General features: G+C 47.7%; 1 protein-coding gene across 1 annotated transcript; it reads right to left on the bottom strand.

Annotated features, from left to right (window-relative positions):
• Window positions 1-1,158: 1,158 nt before the first annotated feature.
• Window positions 1,159-17,931, bottom strand: LOC128299618 (dynein beta chain, ciliary-like). Its single transcript, XM_053035625.1, has 19 exons — window positions 17,626-17,931; window positions 16,561-16,731; window positions 16,377-16,465; window positions 15,858-16,194; window positions 15,522-15,787; window positions 14,753-15,451; window positions 14,394-14,688; window positions 13,820-14,314; window positions 13,318-13,780; window positions 11,999-13,257; window positions 11,804-11,833; window positions 10,174-11,556; window positions 9,798-10,064; window positions 9,614-9,649; window positions 8,752-9,084; window positions 5,830-8,667; window positions 4,356-5,752; window positions 1,327-4,278; window positions 1,159-1,258 (listed from the first exon to the last, which is right to left on the bottom strand). Exons 1-19 carry the CDS (start codon window positions 17,929-17,931, stop codon window positions 1,159-1,161), a joined length of 13,716 nt encoding a protein of 4,571 aa, XP_052891585.1.
• Window positions 17,932-20,838: the final 2,907 nt, after the last annotated feature.

Below are 20,838 nucleotides of genomic sequence, written 5' to 3'. Positions count from 1 at the left end.
TACATCCGAGCGAACCCAACATCGAGCAAACAAATATAGTTATTGGTACATTTTTGGGAACGAATGCTTGCCAAAATGTTATGAAACTATCAAAAAACAGTGAGATTGTTTCTGAAAAATATATCATATATTTCGATAACCGACAAAAATAGGTTTTTTGCCTATATGTGATAAAGGCATATTTGTTATGAATTAATTTTTGACAATAAATAAATTCATCAAATAGGACTTTTTGAAAGAGTTTGTCAATATTTGGAATGTTCGTGAAAGTTTAAGTAAAACCGATGCCTTTGTCTAGCTGCAAAACAACAATAATTGGTTCCAATAATAATCCATTTTTCAAGCTCAGTTAAATAATGAATGGATACATTGTTCATTTCTGTTTAATTGAACATTTTATTCCATAAGTGAAAGAGAACAGATATACACTTTATTAAATTTGTGATAAGAGTTAAATAGAATAAATAACAAATACAAAATTGTATGCACTTGGGATCAATGCCATAAAGAAACCTAAAATTGAACAAATAAAGTAAAACATAAAAATTCCAAACACTGTTTTTAACAGATAACATTTGAATTTCCTAACGGAAAAAAGATCATGCTAGCGACATCTATATCTCAGTTGAATACTATTATTATGGCGTCTCATTGCCATAAAGCGGAAACGCCTGAAAGTATGCATTGCGCGTAGCTTTTATCTGTTTTGTATGCAACTTTCATACTACTCATCATCGGTTGTGTGCAAAACGCTTTTCTCCCCTACCTGTTATGCATTAACCTTGATAAAATTTGAATTCAGGAATTTTCCGATGGAAAAACGCAGTCTGAAATTTGCAGTGACATGTCGCAAAACGTGTTTAAAAACTTAGTAAGGCTAAGTTAATAATTAGGCTGCTTTAATTAAAGTTATATTACGATCTAGGTACAAAATTAAAGCCTATTTATTCATAAACCCGTGTCCATATACCGCTCAGAATTACTATTTGTGCATCTTACTGTTAGTGTGCAACTTCACCTTACAAAAAAAGGAAAAATCGATGATAATGCACGCTTATGCAATGTACAGTTGCGTTGCTTTATTCGAATCCTTTCATCAATTAATTGAAACCGTAGAAGGTTACCACTGGAGTGCATAATTTAGAATGGGGTATTTGCTTAAACCTGCAGCAGCAGACAAACACCACCGAGAGTCCATTTGGCTGATTTTTCCTTCGTTTTCAAGTTGAACGTCCACACGAATGTAGGTCCACGGGTTCTGCAAATAAAGAAACGTTCGTCATTTCGCTCGCTCGTGGAACGAACGGGGACACACGGTACACTTACCGTGTTTTGTAAACAGGACATTCGTAAATGTTCTTCGTCTCCTGTTTGTCCTGCGTGATGGCTTTGATGTAGATGACAGGCATCTGGGGAAACAGTTCCTTCATCAGGGAGTTCGCAATCGAGCCCACGTTTACGTCCCAGCGGGCCCCTTCCATGAACAGCCCGTTCACGTACGCGCCTTCGCGCGGCGGAGCGCTAAAGTCCTCCTTCCACTTCTTGGTCACGTCGCAGCTCAGACACATCTTGTCGAGAGGCCACTCGTTTTTGCGGGCCGTCTGCTGCATGATGGCCGTGAGAAAGCTCTGCGGATTGAAGAACCCAGCCAGCCACACCGACGAAGGCAGGTTGAAGTCGTTCGACCACGCTTCCAGCTCCTTGATGCGAATCAGCAAATCGGCGAACCACGACTGCAGCCCGTACATCGACGGGTACGCTCGCTTGGTCCAGTTGTCGGGCACCTGGTCGAAGAACAGCGATCCCTCCAGCTTCTCCATGTCGGTCGTGATGGTTAGCTCGCCCTTCAGGCCGAGCAGAAGCTCACGGAGCGACCGCTTCAGCTCGCGCACGAGAATGTTCATCCGCTCGCACTCTTGGAACGCGACGATTATGAACGGTGTGCGATCTTCGACCCGTGCCATCAGCTCCACCATGTTGAACTCCTCGGGCAGCTTGTCCAGGAAGTCGTCGATTATATTTTTCACCACATCCTCACGACTGACGGAGCTGCTGCTCGAGGCACCGGAATCCCGTGGCTGTAGCTCGAATATCGTCTTGAACGCCTGCTCGGATAGGGTGGTCAAGAAGCCTATCTCGGCATTCGGGTGCAACCCGTACAGATGCGGTGACTCCGAGGGCAGGTTATCGTCGATGTAGTTATGATAGCCTACGTAGTCCAGGTTGGGCGGGGCTGGAAACCCGGCCGCAAAGTTCAGGTCACCATCCACCAACTCCGGTTGCATAAACTCTTCCAGATACGTCCGACACAGCCGACGATCCCAATCGTCCGTGATGTGACCTCCGTACATGATCTCGCCAAACAGGTACCGCAGATCCTCCCATGGCACACGATTGTTCGCCTCCAGATAGTTGTACAGCACGTACACGCTGATGGTGAGATCACCGACATTGAACGGATAGGAGCGATTCCATCCCTGCGGGCCAAACTTGCGCCGTTCCGCCACCACCGCATGGAAATAGCACAGAGAGAACAGAATTGCTTTGAATTCTGCCTCTTTGCCGCACATTTCCAGCGTTTCCTGGTTGAAGTTATCGAGCGCTTTGTGTACGTTGGCCTGCATGCCGGTGGGTGGTTCGTTCGTGATCTTAATAGCAGACTCCAGTATGCCCTGCGGTATGATGTGATACTCGGCCGACGGTGCCGGTTCGCCGCTGATGAACAGACGGTAGTTGACGTGCGCCCCGTCCTGCGTTGCCTCCATCTTCTTCTCCAACGTTGGTAGCCATTTCGCCACCAGATGAATGTTTTGCAATATCACCCAGTGGCCTTCCTTGCAGGCCACATCCATTGCTGCCTCCGCAACTACCTCCTGGCCTTGCCCGAGCGACACATTGTAGAAGTTGCCATAGTCCGACGAGTACTTCATTTTCTTGCCCAACTTTTCCACATCCTTCAGCGGATCGACACCGGCAGACAGGATGAAAAACACCGGCGTGCTCGCGCTCGATTCCTCAAACGAGCGTGCAAACTCTACCGTCCGCGCCTCCACATATCTGGCACCGAGCTTTTCCTCGACGAAAAAGCGTACGGCGTACGTCATGCGATCCGGACGCAGGCAGCGCATTATGCAAAGCCTTTGCAGCGCATTCTTGTTCTTCCATTCGCCGGGCATCTTTTCCCGCTCGGGGCACTCTGATTCGACCAGCTTGCGCCACCGTTTAGCAGATCCTTCAATGTCCTTATCCAACGCACGGAACTCATCCATGTTGGCAAGCGCTTTAATGCCACCCCAACCGCTGTTGGACAAGAAATCGAACGGAGACGTAAGATTCGGTGTGTACGGGAAGCGCAGCAAGAAGTCCAGCTCTGTCGGATCGATCTCTTTCGCGTGGAGCAGAATCTGGATCGCCATCTGTGCCATAAAAATGAGTTTGTCCTTCTCAAATAAACCGCGCGTGGTGTACATATGTACCGCGAATGTTATCGACTCGATCAGGTTAATGACCCGGTCCTTCAGTTTGTCTGCGGCAGGAGTTTTGGCAATCGCATCCTTGAACACCGTCGTGAACGCTTTCAGCGAAAACTGATAGATGGGATTGATCTTGTGCAGGTCGTTCAGTATGAAGTACAAAATGGACGCTCGCTCGGCCGCGGAACGGTAACTTTCGAACGCGATGTCGATCGCCTCGGACGTTTTCTTGCTTTCCCGAACCTTGATCTCGACCTCCGCTGCTGTTTTCTTCGTTTTCTCAAGGTTCAGCACGAGGGAAGCGTCTTCGAGCACATTCTCGCCGGCGGACGACAGCCGGCTGAGCAGATCGTCCTCCAGCAGTTTGAGCGTGATTTTAAACTTGTTTTGTTCGGTCGTTAGATCAGCCTTCTGTTTCTCCAAATCGGGACGCTCGGCTTTCACTACCTCGGCCAGCAGTTGCTCCTCCAAACCGTCCCTGGTGACGGTAAAGTTAATCAGCGTCGTTTGAGCCTGCATCTCCGGCTTGTAATGCGGATTGGCCAGCTTTGTCTGCAGAATCAGCTGGAAGCTGGGATTGTAATCAATTTCCTTTTCTCCCATCCGAAGGCAACGGCCCTTTTTCACGAGCATGCGGCCCAGCAGAGGATCCAGCACGGCATCGACAGTTTCGCCAATGTTTTCGATGAGCAGAATTTTTCCATTCACCACGCATCGTTCGATCACATCCAAATATCCACGCACAGTAAGGCGTAAAACTGTGAGCTCATCGCCATACCTTTGCTTGATCCACTTGATTCCTTGGCTATAAATGGACAACAAGAAAAAAAGAAGTACAATGACGGGGACTTTGGTACAAATTATCAAGTGTCGTGTACTCACAGTTGTGGATCGATCATGAGCGGCCAACGGGAGGAATACGTCAGTATGGTCGCATTCTCGGCCGACATGCGATCGGACGGCAGACCTTCGTTGTTCCACGAGGCGATCATTGCATCGTCACAGATCAAACTCAGCGGATCAACACCTTCCGTGAACGGTATCATCGGTCGGGACATGCGGAACGTGGGAATCCACAGTTTTTCCTGCAACTCGACGCGGTATCGTCTGGTGAAGCAACCGACATAGCTGATAAAGCAAGCAACCAATAGCACATCGCCCGGCAGGGTCACCGTTTGACCCTTCAGCATGGCTATCGATTCCCGCCAGCGCACATTCTCCGATGCCAGTCCGTTCACCAAACGATGCGCCAGATCGATAGTAAAGGCCGTCTTGTCCGCCTCGTCCTGACACTTTTGCTTCTCCGCCAGCGCATTGTTGAACGCGGCCTCGATCACACCCAGCTTATCCTCCAGCTCCGTAATCTTGGACGTCAGCTCCATCAGCTTATCCTGCGCATCCTTCAGCTCCGTTTGCGCTTCGTTAAGCGCACGCTGCTTCGGTTCGACCACCTGGTACACCTCGTAGAATCGGTGTATGTTGATGACCCATGCAGATAAGCCGGCGGCAGCGATGGATTTCGCGCGAATCTTGTCCGGATCGAACTCGGGGTCCCTCAGGTAAAGCTGCAGTGCCTTGATCACGTCAGGATGGATGTGCTCCTTGTCGTAGTAGAGGAGATCGTTCAAGAACACATCCACCTTGTTCATGATCATTTTACACGACTTCCAGCTACGGTCCTTCGGTATCTTCCCCTTGGGCGAGAACAGCACCAACACAGCGGCACACACATTCACGACAGCGTCCGGTGGGGAGCCAAACGATTTCAACTCCGTCAGGTTCGTCTTGTCGAGTGTATCCAGTGCGGCCTGTGCGGCAAGTAAGGCCGGTTCGGCCTTCCGGAGATCCTCCTCGCAGACCCTCGCCTTTGCACCAACGTCTTCTTCGATCACACGCACCTTTAGCTCTTCCTCGGCGGCAATGTTCTTTTCCTTCTGTACCTTTTCATTCTCCGCACCCACTACCTTGATCAGTTTGTCCGCTTCTTCGTTTTTCACCTTCAGCACTATCTCTTGATCGGCCAGCTGAAGCTGCAATGAGTCGACCTGCTTGGCACACTCGGCCAACTTCAGGATACCGCTCTCCAGACGGTGGATCCGATCGTGTAGCTCGAGCGTTTTGTCCGTGAGCAGCTTGGCGTACAGGGAAATAAGCTCCAGGAATGATTTCGGCGTGGTATAGTTATAGCGGCGCTCATTTTGCAGATAAGTTTGAGACATCTCGTTCACTGTACCGTGTACGTACGACATAAACACAGCAATGGGTTCAACCAGTTCCGGCTAAGAGCAGTAATAGAATGTGTGATCAAGAAATTGTGAGTATTACTTATCTGACGCTGTTATCTCGTGCTACTTACCGGCAGTACTTCGATTTCCGAAAGGAAACGCGTCGACACAGACTCCAAGGCATTTTTGGGCCATTCATGGAACCAGTTGATGGCGGTACAGTTGACAATTGCTGGAAACTTACGGGCCCGTACGCGCAGGGTGGACCCGACAGGCGAGAAACACAACACAAGCTTCAGTGACTTGCGCACCTTCTCGATGAAATACTTCCAACAGTTCTCCTTGGAATCCATCATGCCGAGCTGCTTAACCTCGTTGCGCAGCGCATTGATGATGTTGTTGTCGATTTCGTCCTCCGGAAACAGCTCGGGGATCTCTCCCGATGCTAGCAGATCGTTGATCAGCACCAAAAACGACTCTTCAGCCACCTGCGCATCCGTCATCAGGAACATGCACGGCACATTTTTGACTCCCGCCTTCATGTACAGTACGGCCAAGTCCGCTTTAAGATCCGCAATGCTGTACCCCTTCCGGAGCTGTATCTGGAAGACTTCCAGGCCCGATATGAACGCCGCCAGTCTGGACAGCGACTGCTTGCCGGATCCACCGACACCGATGAGCAGCGCATTTCCTCGCGGTCCCTCCAAAATGCGACTGATGCGGCAAATGTGGCTCATTGCATCTTCAAACAGCACGAGATTCATCGCACCAATCATGTCGTTGTAGTTGGCCTGTGCTTCCTCCAGAGTTTTGTTCAGCAACTCCCAGCTAGCGACGGGCATATACTTCGGATCCGTGAGACCCTCCGCGAAATGCGAGTAAATGATGGGCTTAGAAAACACTTTCGTTTCGTCCATCTCCTCGAACGATTTCTTCACAACGTCCACGATCAGTTTGTTGAAATTGTCAATGTCTCGCTCTTCCACCAGCTTGTCGCCGTACACCCGCGTCGCTTCATGGGCCCACAGGCGAATAAGTTGGTTCGGTTCCTGGCACGTTTCCCCATTGCCGAACAGCATGCCCTGGAAGATGTTTGCCAAATCGCGCATATTAAACACGTAGTGGAACTTAATGGCCGTCGGCAGGAACATTTGTCCCATCTTGGTGTGCAGGTTCAGGGCACAGGTCACCAAGGCTGCACAGATTTTCTGGGTAGCAAGATTGAACTTGTTCATCGGATTGGACAGGTGCTGCGAGAGAACTGAGTAGTAGATGTGGTACAGCGGGTCTCCACTGGGGAAGCTAACGGCGAACACACAAAAGTGTCGCTGCAGGCGCGGGTCAATTGTAAACGATCCGGCCGTTGGATTCATACAGGACACAAACTGGCAGTTGTGAATGTCCTTTAGTGAAAGCTTGGCCCGATCGTACCAGTGCCGATAGTCCATAAACTGACGGATGAGGGTGTGGGGTTGTACGGTGCCGTACGTGTCCACCTCTGGCATGTTCATATCGTCCACAAAGTAAACCATCGTCTTGTTCCCAGGCGGACCATAATTGCGACCAGCTTTCTTTTCCAACGGTTTCTCAAGCACACGCTGCAACATTTCCGAGGTGGTGTAGAAGTTAAACGGCACATTCGTCACCGCGTACTTGTACGAGAGGCTGCTCAGCTTATCGGCCACGATGACGCTTTTGCCAGAGCCTGCACCACCGACCAACATGACGGGGTGTTTATCTTCGATCAGTATGTCCATAAACCAACGAAGCCGTGTTGTTTCCGTAGTGGGCACCAACATCGACTGCAGCGGGATATCCGTATCGAGCTCGAACGATGGTACCAAATCTGTCCATGGGTTGAACTTCTTCGTTTCCGGATCGATGTAGTAGCTAAAGATGGTTCCACCCGGTGGGAAACGAATCGCCTTAAACTCGTTGATCCACCATTTGTGAAACTCGGTCCGCCAATCGACCAGCTGATCCTGATAAAGCGACGATCCGAAGCCCCAAATGACAGCAAACACGTAGTATATTTCGTACCACTCCTTCGGGCACTCGGGCGGCAAGTTCTGGGGCGTTAGCAAACAATCCAACAGGTGGCAAGTCATTTGTATCATGGCAATTTCCGATATGGGTGTAATCTTTTTGAACCGCTTGTGTGCGTCCATCAGCGGGGGAATATATTTGTCGAACAGCACGGACAGAATGCCCTTCTCCGCCTGCGTCTCGCGCGAATCAATCCACGACGCGACGAACGGGTTCCAGCCCAAATCCTGCGGGTTGATGTAAAGGATGCCCGCGCGCGACACGGTGGCGGGTGTCGCGGTGCGCAGGTTGGAAATTTCAAACAGCAGCCGCATCTCCTTCGTCAGCGCTATCCGCTCGTTGCTGGCCAACGTTAGCACCTTGTTGTCGTCCATTACCGTGTTCAAGCTTTCGATCCACATCGGATCGATATCCCCGTCGAGCACTATCCACTTCGGGCCCGTACCGGGCATGTTCGCCTGGTCTCGCATGATGACCGAAAACAGACCATCTTTCCACTCTCGCGTGGCGGGATTTATGATACCAAACAGCTCGTCATTCGTCACCGCCTTCGGGTTGAGATCGTTAAAGTGTGGTTTTCGTTTCTGGTTCTGGTACGTTTTGAACAGTGCCTTCCAGACTTGCGTTTTGCCCGTGCCGGCATTACCGACGATAAATACCGAGTGTCGCACGGCAAACAGCTCCTCCAGCTGAACCACCTTCAGTATGAAGCTATCCTCGGGTTGCAGTTTCATCTCCTGGGTGGACCGTCGGATTAGCGTCTCGAAGTTGGGGGATCGTTTTCGCGGCACATCCAGCGCGGGGAACAAATCTCCAATCAGGCCCATAAACACAGGCACATCATCGGTCACAATTTTCGGTATGTTAAAGTCGCGCAGTGCACGCATCAACACCTGATCTTCCGGACGCTCTCTATCGCTTCGCTGTGGGACAGAAAGGAAAGGCGTAAAAAAACGTCCAACCGAAGCACAGCAGCAACGTCGAATACACTCCTGAGTGTAACTTACCTTCAACGATCCAGCAACTACCAGCACCGATTTGATGGCCCGCAGACCCCAATCGTAGTGATCCTGCTTCGACAGCAACTCCTTGCACAGCGTGTACAGCGTAATGAACTTACGGGCCAGTAATCGTGCCTCCTGGAAACCTTCCGCCACCAGCATGATTTCGCAAATGAGCTCAAAATCCGGCACGACCATCGCGCACGGGCGGAAGAGCGCCTTCAAATTCTCCGGCAGCTCCGTACGGCCCGCGTACCCCGGGTTCATGGTGATGAAAATTCCCACGGTGGGCACGAGCGAAATGGTTTCGCCCATAAAATTAAATATGGTTTTCTTGCCCTATTTGTATGTAAATTTGATTATCATTTCCACGGCGACATTGCAAAGGTGCGCAAGGTTTGCAGATAGATGTAGTGTGCAAGATACGCGCGGTGAGTGTGTGGGAAAAGCGGTGGGATGAAAAAGAAAAGCAGAAACGTAGAAGTAATTTGAATGGCTGGTAAGAATGGGTATGATTTGTGCAGGTAGTGTCGATGATAAGAGCGGGGCCCTGGGTGTTTGATGGCATTAAATAAATTTAAAGCGAATAAAATACTTACAACTACTTAAACGTGGGCTAGAGCATGCACAATCAAATATTTAGGAACAAAACCAAAAGTTCTAAATACAACCGTTTTTCCGAACCGAGTTTTACGTACGAAAACTACAAAACTGTTAATAAATGAATCATTCGAAAGAATCGAACATAACTAGCTTATGGTACATGCAGAAATCTAGTTCAAACAAACATCACCACATTCTCCATTTCTAACCAGCGGTTTTGTGTTCTAAGTACACCACCACAGATACGATCGATTGCCAAATTTACCTTGCTATCGCTAAGGGTTGCATACTTTTTCCCACCCTACATCATTACAACACCACACAAAACACATTATGCAACCACCAAAGAGAAAGAAATGGGTTCCAGTTACAGGACGAGTACCATGTATACAGGGGATTTTGTACAACCGATTGCGCCCGACCCGCCGGTTGGGGCCCGGACCGCTTACCTTGATGGCATCCTGTATCGATTTGACCTGTACCGCCACGACGGACAGCACCTCCACGGAGATACGGTTGAACTCGTCGAAGCAACCCCAAGCGCCGGTTTGCGATAAGCCCTTGTAGATGTTGCCGCACGATTTGTAGTCCATCTGCTCGGAACAGTTAAACACGTACACCATGATGCCGAGCGCACGGCCGAGATCCTTGGTCGTTTCGGTTTTGCCCGTACCGGCCGGTCCTGCCGGTGCACCACCCATGATTAAATGCAGCGACTGCAATGGTAGCGACGAGCATGACACCGTGCGTACGGTGGTACGCGTGCGGTTAAATACGGGTAAACATGAGATGAAACGTTGATTTTATGGTTTTTGAATACCGTACCTGCGTCAAGGTGATATAGCATCGATCCGTTAGGGGTGTAATGACCAAACGGGGCGTGTTGCCCAAATACTCGTAGTCGTACCGGAACTGGGCATCGCAAATGTTTGCGAAACAGTCCCGCAGCTTATCGTCCCACCGGTGCCGGAGCTGGCTCTGCCACTGGAACGCCTGTCCCGTTTCCACCTTTTGCAGTATCATTTTGGCCACCACGTCTCGCGAGTGCACATCGATGGTACAGATGGTCATAATCTTCTGGCGATCGCCTTGGCTAAGCTCGCCGCACAGCAGCACGATGAGCGCGTTCAGCTGCAGGATCTGCTTCTTCTGGTAGTCTTTGAGTGCATTTTCGTAACCTTCCTCCAGCTTCGCAAACGCCACGTTCACCTCCGTCGTCCACCAGATCTGGGTCGCGCACAGGGCGGGTTGGGCCGGCCAGTCGAAGATCCACGAATCGCGAGGTTTTTCCTCGTACGCGGACACGGACCGTTCGAAAAGGTCTCGCAGCGTGATGCGCATGGAATCGGTGATGCGATTAAGCCATATCTCCACCTTACCGTCGCAGTCACACTCGTCCTTGAACTGGACAAACTCTTCGTTCTCCTTCGACACCATACCGATGGCAGTTTTGTTGGACGTCTTGTCAAAGCGAAGTTTGGCGATGGAATCGTACAGTTTGGTGAGATGCTTTGCAACCAGCTCCGGTTGGTTGCCGTTCGAGAGAATGTCCAGCAAATCGGCAGACGAAACGAAGTAGAATCGAGGGTAGGCCAAGCGTTTCGTTTCCAAATAATCGTTCAATGCCTTCTCGCAGAGTATCAGCTGTTCTAGCAGTCCTTCAAGCTTTTCGTACAATCCAGGTCGATTTGTAGCCTTCACTATGTTCGGATTGGCAACGATCTCGGCCAGAAGTCGTTTGAACTCTTTGTCGATGTTGTCGAAGCGTTTCGAGTCTTCCGGCAGCTGGTTACGAATGTCCTCCGATCCGATGAAGATGCTCTCCAGGTACATCCATTTGCGTTGCACCTCAAACCAAGCCGTAATGACACAGTCCGCATTCGAGAGAGACAATTGCCAACGGGACACTTGCTCGAGGAAATATGCCACATACTTGGAGGATAGCAAGTTCTGTAGCTGTACCTGATTTTCCTCCAGCATCTCCATGACCTCCTCAGATATTTTAAGCAACTTCAGGTTGGTGCGCTCATGCGGATCGAATTCAAACTGTAGATCTTTCCACGCAATTTGCAGATCGTTTAACATTTTCTCCATCGACATCTCCTTGACGGATTTGTCCACTATGCCTTTAACCTCCTCTTCGTAGTTGTGCAGGTTTAGCTCGAGCAAATCGGCAAGCGTTGTTGAGTCCACCATTTGGAAGCGAACCTAGATGACAGAACAAAGTCAATCAATAGCATCAACCACTCCGTCATGTACGGAACAGAAACAACAAGGTAAACAAAGGACGTTTGCATACTGTAAGTGCATCAGAAATGAAAATAAAACAGAAATATATACCGTCAGTGTAAGTGCAGTCTTGAGTGTATCAAATGTAAGCATTATGTGTATAATAGTGAAAAATTAAATTGCTCAATACGGCAAATCATTGCAAATGAAATAGGCCATCACAAACCAGCATTTCTTTTCCATATGTTTGTATCAGCTGATATCCCGCGTTGTCATTTATGTTGGTGTAGATGAAGTGAGATAAGCATTACGGTCGAATAGAAAACGGAATCAAGATTTGTAACCACAAACAACGTAAACTAGAGCGTATTCTCATAAAGCACCGTGGGAAACAGTAGCACCAAATTGAAGGAGTACATACCTTCGTTGCTTGCATCAGCTCAAACCAATGACGTTCGCGAATGGCCGGATTCTGCAGCTCGGTAATGGCACGCAAGGAAGTCATAAGATTTTTCAGGATCGCCTCAAGATGCAGATAAGGCGCCCAGTTACGCATGTCCTTGTCCAGCTGTCGTATCTGTTTGCCATAATTTTTACACTCCACGTCCATTGCTTCCACGTCAATTTTCTTCCAGGACGTTTTCTTCCAATCGTTCACACACGATTCGACCGTGTACACAAAGTCCCAAATTTGTTTCAACATTTTCACCTCCTTCCGGCAGAGGCGCAACTTCGTGTCATCCGGTGGGCTCAGTTCGAAAAGGCTCGCCGAATCGGTTAAATTCTTGAGCTGCGTCTCCATGATGTTTAGCTCCAGATTGACCTGGTCGCAAATGTCGTACACGTTCTTGCACGGCACCTTAAAGCAGGGCAGCTTCTTAAACCCATCCCGATAGAGCTTCATGCGAATGTCAAACAGACTGATGCGCTTCCGGATGAGGTCCACTTGGTAGGCTTGTGCTGGAGCAATCTTTTCCCGCACCTTCTGCGCGGTCTTCTTCATGTGCAGCCATCGTTCCGGTAGCTCAGTGAACTGCTTGTACACTGTTTCGTTGAACTCCACGTTGTACGTTTTCAGCAGATCAACGGTTGCTTTCAGCGGATCGAACATGTTGTCGGTGGCGGTTTCTCGTTCCTTGATTTTGTTCAGCACGGACAGTATCTTAAGCAGCGTGGGGAAGTCTTCCTCAGCCGCATCGAGTCCAAGCACCTCATCACATTCAATGCTGAACTCTTCCAGCTCCTGTAAACTCACCACCACGCGGTCGATCAGCGTTTGTTTGTAAATGTTAGACCATTTGCCTATTTCGTGCAGTAGCTTATGCTTGAAGTGACGAAAATCTACCAACAGCCAGGTGTCGAACACGTGCGACACCTCCGTTTGGTACACCTCATCGAAGAGATCGATGTAGCTGTCAATCTGGGCCTTAAACTGTTCCAACGTCGGAGCTACTTCCTTGAGTGGAGTTTCTGTCGAAAGCAACATTTCCATCTCGTCTTGCGTTAGTGGACGTCCATACTTCAGGAATTGGGCTAACACGCTGTGCTTATCGTCCAACCAGAGATAGTTGTAATTGTCGAACTGCTTGACATACTTTTCTGCATCTCTTGTTGACTGGATGACCATTAGCATGATGGAGTGCTTCATGCGCTCGACGGCATCATTATTGCTCAGATGTGCTGCAAACAGATAATTCGATTAGTCTCCCCGAGAAGAAGCTTTCCGCACTCAATACTTACTTATGTAGGTTTCCGGATAAACATTTCCTTCATCATCCATGCGGTCACTTTCGGGAGGTTGAGCTACTCGTGGTATCATATCCGACATGCAATAGATGTCAGTGATCATACTTTCGACGAGGGCAAAGAACCCATCCGGATCATAGGGATCCAGGGATGGACAAAAGCGCGTGTCGGGTGGATGGAGCTCGTACTTTATCTCGAATATCGGTGTATTGTGCTGTAGTCGATTTTCCATTTCAAACTTGATGTACTTTACGCTAACGTGAACCGCTTCCATAATTTCCGTCGATAGTATGGAATCCACGTACTCCTCGTAGGGGCGGAACAACTCTAGCTGAGAAACATTCTTTCCCAGCTCGGATTGATCGAACGACGGTACATCGTCCAACGTATCAGCGGAAGACTGTTCTTCGTCAATGTCTGGTACTTCCAGCGCTGCAACATTCGCAGGCTGCTGCTGCTCTTCATGTTCTGGAGCTTGCTCATCAGCGGGCATTACAACGCTACTCCTCCTCTGAGATCCCGATCCAATTGTGGAAGACAGCTTCTCTTCAGACAACGCGACCAGATAATCAAAATACAGCTTAAAGTTTTCATCCATCACCTTCTCGATTAGTTTCTTCGTGTCTAGGCACGCCTCAAGCCGCCGTTGAACGATTAAGGAACGGTTTTCGATGTTGATGAGCGAGATGTTATCACCGTTCAGCCGCTCGTAGAGCGGAATCTGACCCCAGCTGCGAATGCTGGTTTGGACTTTCTTGATGTTCGCCTTAGCCTTTAGAACACGCGAATACAGATTGTACAGCTTGTCGTACAAACCATCGATGAAGCTTTGATTGAAGTTATTCCAATCGATCCTGCCAGAGCAAGCGTCCGCTAGTATTGCGTCGATTTCATCGATTTCTTTTTGTATCAGCTCGAATTCGCACGGTGCACATGTTTTGCATATTTCATTGTACCATTCAACAATGCGCGAAAGTTTCATCCTGGCGTTCTACAATGGTAGGGAGAAGGTTATGAAAGCGTTGAGATCTTATGTACCAAGTGAAGCTAGCTACATAATAATATCTTACCCAGAGAGCTTCTCCAGACGCATAATAATGCTGTGCCTTTTCTGGTATATTGACGGTTTTCATGCATTTGAGGTAGCGAACTTCAGCCATAATGGTTTGTAGGACTTGGTTGAAGTTCATCTCCAGCAAACGTGGGTCAGTTCTGCTGAGTAGTGATTTACTCATAAAATTGTCAATATGCTTCGTAACATCGGCAACCCATGTCGAGAAGAGCTGTTGTTCAAACTCTTCCAATTGTTCCTTCCGTTGTTCTGCTTTCTGCAACACACGTTGTCCATTTTCATTTTGAAATATCCTGAAGAAAAAGAAATACATTTCATATAGAGTCTCAAAGCTATCCAGTGGCTGGATTATCTTACGGAAGGTCAATCATCGCTAGCTCAGTAATCGGTTTCTTGATACGGTCCTGCAGCTTGTGCACCCAGGCTATAGCTCCTGCTACCGGTGGAAACCCATCGTCGATTGGAATTCCTTTCAACCCTTTACTTTTGAACTCTTCATAACCGCTCTCGAAAATAGTATGTATTTCATTTATATCTGCATCGAATAGCTCAACAATGCTGGCGATCATCTGAGACACATCCGGTTGTATGAGAGCTCTGTTGAGTAAGCTGCCCAACACTTGCACCAGCTTCATCAGTTGCTCCACATTGAAACACTCCTCAAAAGCAAGAACAAATTGAGCCGCGAGCCTGCGTTCGAGAATGCTAGCCTTCTCTAGGTAGCGTTGCCGATCCTTTTGGAATCCCTTCAGTTTCGGATCAGGATCTAGTGGATCGTACGCGATTGATCCCCAGCGTTGATAGAGCTTGTTGTAGTCATCGTAAATTTCCTGAATTTTACGACTGATAGCTCTTCCCCTTAGACCGCCGATTTCCACCTTTTCGAGCTTTTTAAACTCATTCGCCGTGTTGAAAATGTCTTTGATCTCGTTCAGCCGCACTATGTACACGTCCAGCCGATTAAAAATGTCGCGCGTTCGAAACGTCCAGGTGAGTGGTTGAGTGTTGGGTTTTTGGAACTCGTTGAGCCGTGAGCGGAAATCATGAAACTCTGATCTACGAGGGCGGAAACAGAAGGGTCTCTTAAAAATTCTTACTTGGAGGAAAAGCTACTTGCTACACCTACTTGTAGAATTCCAACGTATCAATAATCAGAGTGATTTTGATCAACGATTCATCCACTTCACCTTGGAACAGCGAGCCAGGATCGAGCGATTTGCTCGCCTCCGCAATCATCATATTGCTTATCATTTTGAACATTATTACCAATCGTGAATTGATACCATAGTAGCACGAGTGGGCCCACACTAAACACACGAGGTGAAGCATCGGCGATATCATATCCGACGAATCGACGAAATCGGTACTCTCAAATGTTTCGAAGGTTTTGCGCTGAAAAGAAAACGGTAACAACAATGCATAAGGAATGATTCTACCGAGCAGCGATCGATATAGTAGTTACCAGCGGTTTCAGGTATAGCGAAATATCATCCGCCTCGTGTACCGCCTGCACAACACTCTTGAACGTGTTCTTGAACGACGATGAGTACACGGAATCGATACCCTCGAGAATGATTCCAATTTGACGCGATTTCGGCTCGGTTAGCTGGGCGTAGATGTTGCGTAGATTTTTCTGTCGCGATTCCCAAAAGTTAATTTCCTCCACCGGCGTCGGATGCCGGCCGTCTTTGAACGCTTGCGACGAATCTTCCTTCAGTACATCGTTAATCTGGCAAGCCCACTTAATTATAATGCCCTCGAGGGAGTTTTTCATTTTCAGGCTGCATGCATCGATATTGCTGGAAGTGTTGCGAATTTCCGGCGTTGGGACGGCATTCGCAGGCAACGCCACGTGAATGATGTGTGCCGGAAATGGGTGAAAGTTAATTATTTTTGTGTGTGTGTATGTATGTGTGATGTTGAAATGGCGCTCACTCATGGGAGTTTAGCGTGGGAAAGGCTAAATCGAACGAACACTTACCCTTCTAGAACTTCTTCGCCAACCTGCATAATGTTGTCGATAGCAATGGGCATCGGCAGAAGCGTTTGATTTATGATATTACCTTTCACCTTTAAGTGGGTTGGGTGTGGCGCACGGCATGTATTAGTCATAATTATTAGTAGCGATTTTTATTGATTAGTACTAAAGCAAAACGGTACCGTACCTCGGAAATAATGTTTCGCAGCTCCTGGACATGATTATCGATGTCCTTAACGATTGCCGTCGGCCATCCTTCTTGATTTTGCGGGTTGTTTATCATGGGGTAAAAAATTTCATCCACCAAAATGGACAGATCATCGATCGGGTTTGGCGTTAGGTCCCCGTAAATGAGTTGCTGTGTGTGGAGAATGTAGTGTAGTGTGGCTGAATGCTGCGATTGTTCAACATGTAGCAATATGTTTACAAGGACGCTTATTTGATTCCATTGGCTTCATTAGAGGTATTGTTTGGTACACTGCAAGGTCATGCAAAAGCACCATGTTCGACACGTTTTTTCCCAGCTGCAAACACGTGTGTTGCATGTTCTTCTAATATACCGACCCAATCGCACCCTTAGATTACATACGTCGTAATTGTTCCTAAATTAAGAAATTTTATAGCCATTCTTAGCCGTTGTAGCTACCGCCAATTTCGGGTCGCTCCCAAGATGTTGCTTAAAGCCAAGCTCGGTCACGGCAAAGTGTGAACTAAATGGATCTTCACACGCAATCTGGGTACCGCGTTCGCAGGGAGCACAGAAAGTGTGAACAAGCAGCGTGTTTCGGTAAAAATGTAGCAACCACCTTGCAGAAGCCGTACCCATTGTGTTGGGGCTAGCATTAGAGTGTTTGTTAAATTTGGTGTTTTGAAATAACATTTAGAAAGGGATTTTGGGCGGATAAAGATTTTTTCGTTTGCTACGCACACGTAGGGTGAAATTCATGCAGGTACTCATATGGATCAGCCGACATACGGCAGCTTATTTGGAATTATACCCAACAAAAACCTTGGTTTTGGCGGCACTTTGGACGAGTTTTACAAAACACAATTTCCCCAACCTTAACGCATTTCACAATCAAACGCATAAACAACTCAAGGGCCAAGTAGCCATGGCCGTTCCCATTGGTAACCGACGATGACGACGACGCGATAGCAGGTGCGGTACTGTTTTTTTTTTAAAGCAAAGCAACCCTCCAAAATCGTCGTACACATTGCTTTTCATCAGCACACACATATTTGCTTAACCTACCTCACGAATTTTCCCAACTTCCAAAGCCATCTCCGAGATCTTGACAAAATAGCATATCTTGCCCTTGGCGTTGTTCGGAAAATGGTAACTGGGTACCAGCGCTCCTGCATTGCTAAGCGTAATGAACAGCGCCATGACGGCGGGATGCATCACCCATTCCATTACGATCGTGCGCAGCTCCTCGTTGCCGATCAGCTTCAGCCACTTTTCGTCCTTCAAGCGCATCGTCTTGATAACGTATCGGCCCACGAACGCGGAACAAGGATCTTCCTCCTTCTCATCTTTTTTCTTCTTTTCTTCTGTCATTTTTTATGCCTGCAGACCGATCACGGTCATTATCTAGTGTCACAAACACGGTGGAACGGCTAACTAACGGTGAAAACTGCGGTCGTGAACAAAACAACACTCGCACAACCGTGTGCGTCCGTACCGAGCGAGGTGCAAACGTGCAATGGGCAAAGTATCGAGCATTAATTTCCACTTTAAATCGAACACACAGTAGCAGTGGCAACTATCCAACGCTTACTGCGCGCTACCACAACACACCACACTGCCTGGATACGGATACCGCTGCGTTGTGTTGTTTGGTATCCACTGGAAGCAGCAGGAAGACGCGTGCCGTTTTTCCGACCCCTTTTTCCATCAGAGGAAAGACTTCAATCAGCGAAAAATCTGATGAAGGCATGTGGCTCACATATACACATACACCCCGCCAACAACAAACAACCAGCCCGAAATGAAGTGGGGGAAAAATAAGGATTGGTCGTATATTTGGTCCGTTTGGTGCAGTACAATACATTTCCTTCGTATCTTTAAATTCCGATATTTATTTATTTTTCTCATGTTTTGTCCTTCCTTTTTTTTTTGTTCTCTGTAACCCGACTCAACCATTAAACGGACCGTTGTTCATTACTGGGAAAAGTGAAAAATGTGTTCTGCACCCGAGCGCCATCGACTGATCGCGTTTGCCTGATGGAAAGCGCGCGTTCCGTGCCTAATGTCAGTATAGATCCGGAGCGAGGGAGCGTTTTTTTTTTCTTTTCATTACACGCTCTGGATGTGTGTGCTAACTTTGAAGGTAATTTATTTTTACACATCATTTGTTCTGCTTCGTACCTTCGTCGCATTGGAATGGTGTGCTTTTCGCACCGAGTAATTGTATCGACAGTGTGTGGCAAAGTTTGGCTAGCACACGATGGGTTGTGGAGGAAAATTGTGTTGTTATGCTGCTTATATTGGGAAACATTTTAAAGTATTTTGTAATAAGAACTGATTATTTTCAACATTATTGAGTTTATTATTGGTTGCAGCATATGCATTGATTTTTGGTGGAAGTGTTCGTATAAGAGAGGCTTAACATTTAGCCTTGGAAACAATCATTAAAACTTGTAGCAACTGCGTGCCTGGAAGGTGATTGTATCGATGCTGACTGGAGACGGTTTCCGATGGAGACGCCTGGTGGAAAGAGCCTTTGTGCTGAATATTAACTTTATTTTGCCGTACATATAAAGTGCCAAAAAATAGAGAACCTGCAACAAGAATTCAAATTTCCACACTATCCAACTTTATGCGTAATGCTATCTTTTACTCCACACTGTGTTGGTGTTCCCTTTCTGCACAGTTCTTTCAAGGGTTTCGATTCCAATAGTGAATGGATTTTTGCATTATTTCGCTAGGCGAAAAACGATCACCTTAGTGCGAAACATAATGCGGAAAATAAGCGAATGATTGCGAAAAAATCACCATAAAAATACCCACCAAACGGCTCGTGGCCAACGGGCGGTGTTGAGTGGCAATCGTGGCAAAACGAGGTGATTAAATTTACGATTCATTTCTACCGTTGTACTGGGCGCTACGGGAGGCCTACGGGAACGACCGTACCAGCCAAAGCGATGTCAAGAGGCTAGACCCGGTTCATAAACCTCGAATGTAGAGGAGGGAGGGATTTTTGGAGATTTGGCTGCGGCACAGCCGTTTGGCAAGGGCTAAGGGACGGAGAGAATAACAATTTGTTCAACAGGTTGTGTATCGATCAAATTTGTTGTTTTAGGAGCGGCTATAGGCTGCGATTTGATCTTCGTTAAACGATACAAGAGAAACAAAACGCGCTGCTTGAAGTTGTAAACGTAATGGGAAAGAATATATAATGAGATAATGGGAAGGAATTGAACTTTGCGTGGAAGAATGGAGTTTTAAATACTCGAGAACGTTATTAAAATATCAACAATCGCTTCACCTTGCATGATTAATACTTCATGCATCCAAACATGTCGTTTAACTTCAGCTTCATCGTTAGTGTGCCTTTCAACACTTCCCTTTTTCTGCCTCCCGCGTCTCCACACGCCGGCCATATCGTAATCGCGATTAAATCAACCACCATAAATGGCGCGGATATGCGAATGCGGTTGAGCCGTTTTCTCAATGTTAATGTCATCCATTCACGCCATCCTTGGCAGAGCGGGTCTGAGTATTGTTACGTTTCGCCGAAGAAAATTCGAAGCTCCCACTAACGCGATGGGACGAAACTTCCTGATCGTGACAAGATTAGCATTCTCGAAGCACAATTCCGAAGCGGGCACATTACCGGGGAGTCGGGTGAAATCGTGTGTCCATTGAGGAGAAATTGCACTGTTAAGCGTTTGCCGCTCAAGCGTTTTACCAGAAGTTACACGGCGGCAGCCTTAAGGGGTGGCAAACTTATTCTACCTTGGTGGCAGTGGGGGGGGGGAGCTTATAAACAAGTGGCAATCTTAATAAATGGATCTGGCCACCTGGAAACGGCCGCAGAAAATGGAAAGAAAGTAAGCGGATGTGATGTAAAGGATTCGTTTTGCGGAAGGCGCACAAAGGCCAATCGCCGGAGGTAAAAGGCGGCTGTTAGTTTTCTGGTAACATTGACCCAATTATGGTTCTGTCCCACCCCCGGTCTGCCTGCGTGGCACGTGTTGAGGAACTTTTCGAACGTTGTTAAAGTTTATTGTTCTTGAACAATATGATAAATCAACTTGTGAGTTGTCATAATTGAGTGTGATTTGAGGTGCTGCTGTATATCTGTAACGAGGCAACAGGAAGGAAGTGTTACTGTTTGGGGGTGGTGGGAAATCCTTAACCTTGAACTAAGGTGGCGTGCAAAGTCCTCCGCCAAAATGATGCTTTTCCAACGCTTTCAATACTTTTTTTCCAATGGAAAAACAGACTTCGTGCGTGTATAGG

Source organism: Anopheles moucheti, chromosome 2 (genome assembly GCF_943734755.1).
Source record: "Anopheles moucheti chromosome 2, idAnoMoucSN_F20_07, whole genome shotgun sequence".
NCBI classification, from domain to species: domain Eukaryota; kingdom Metazoa; phylum Arthropoda; class Insecta; order Diptera; family Culicidae; genus Anopheles; species Anopheles moucheti.
Note: the sequence above shows the minus strand (reverse complement) of the source record. Positions and strands in the feature narration are given on the sequence as shown.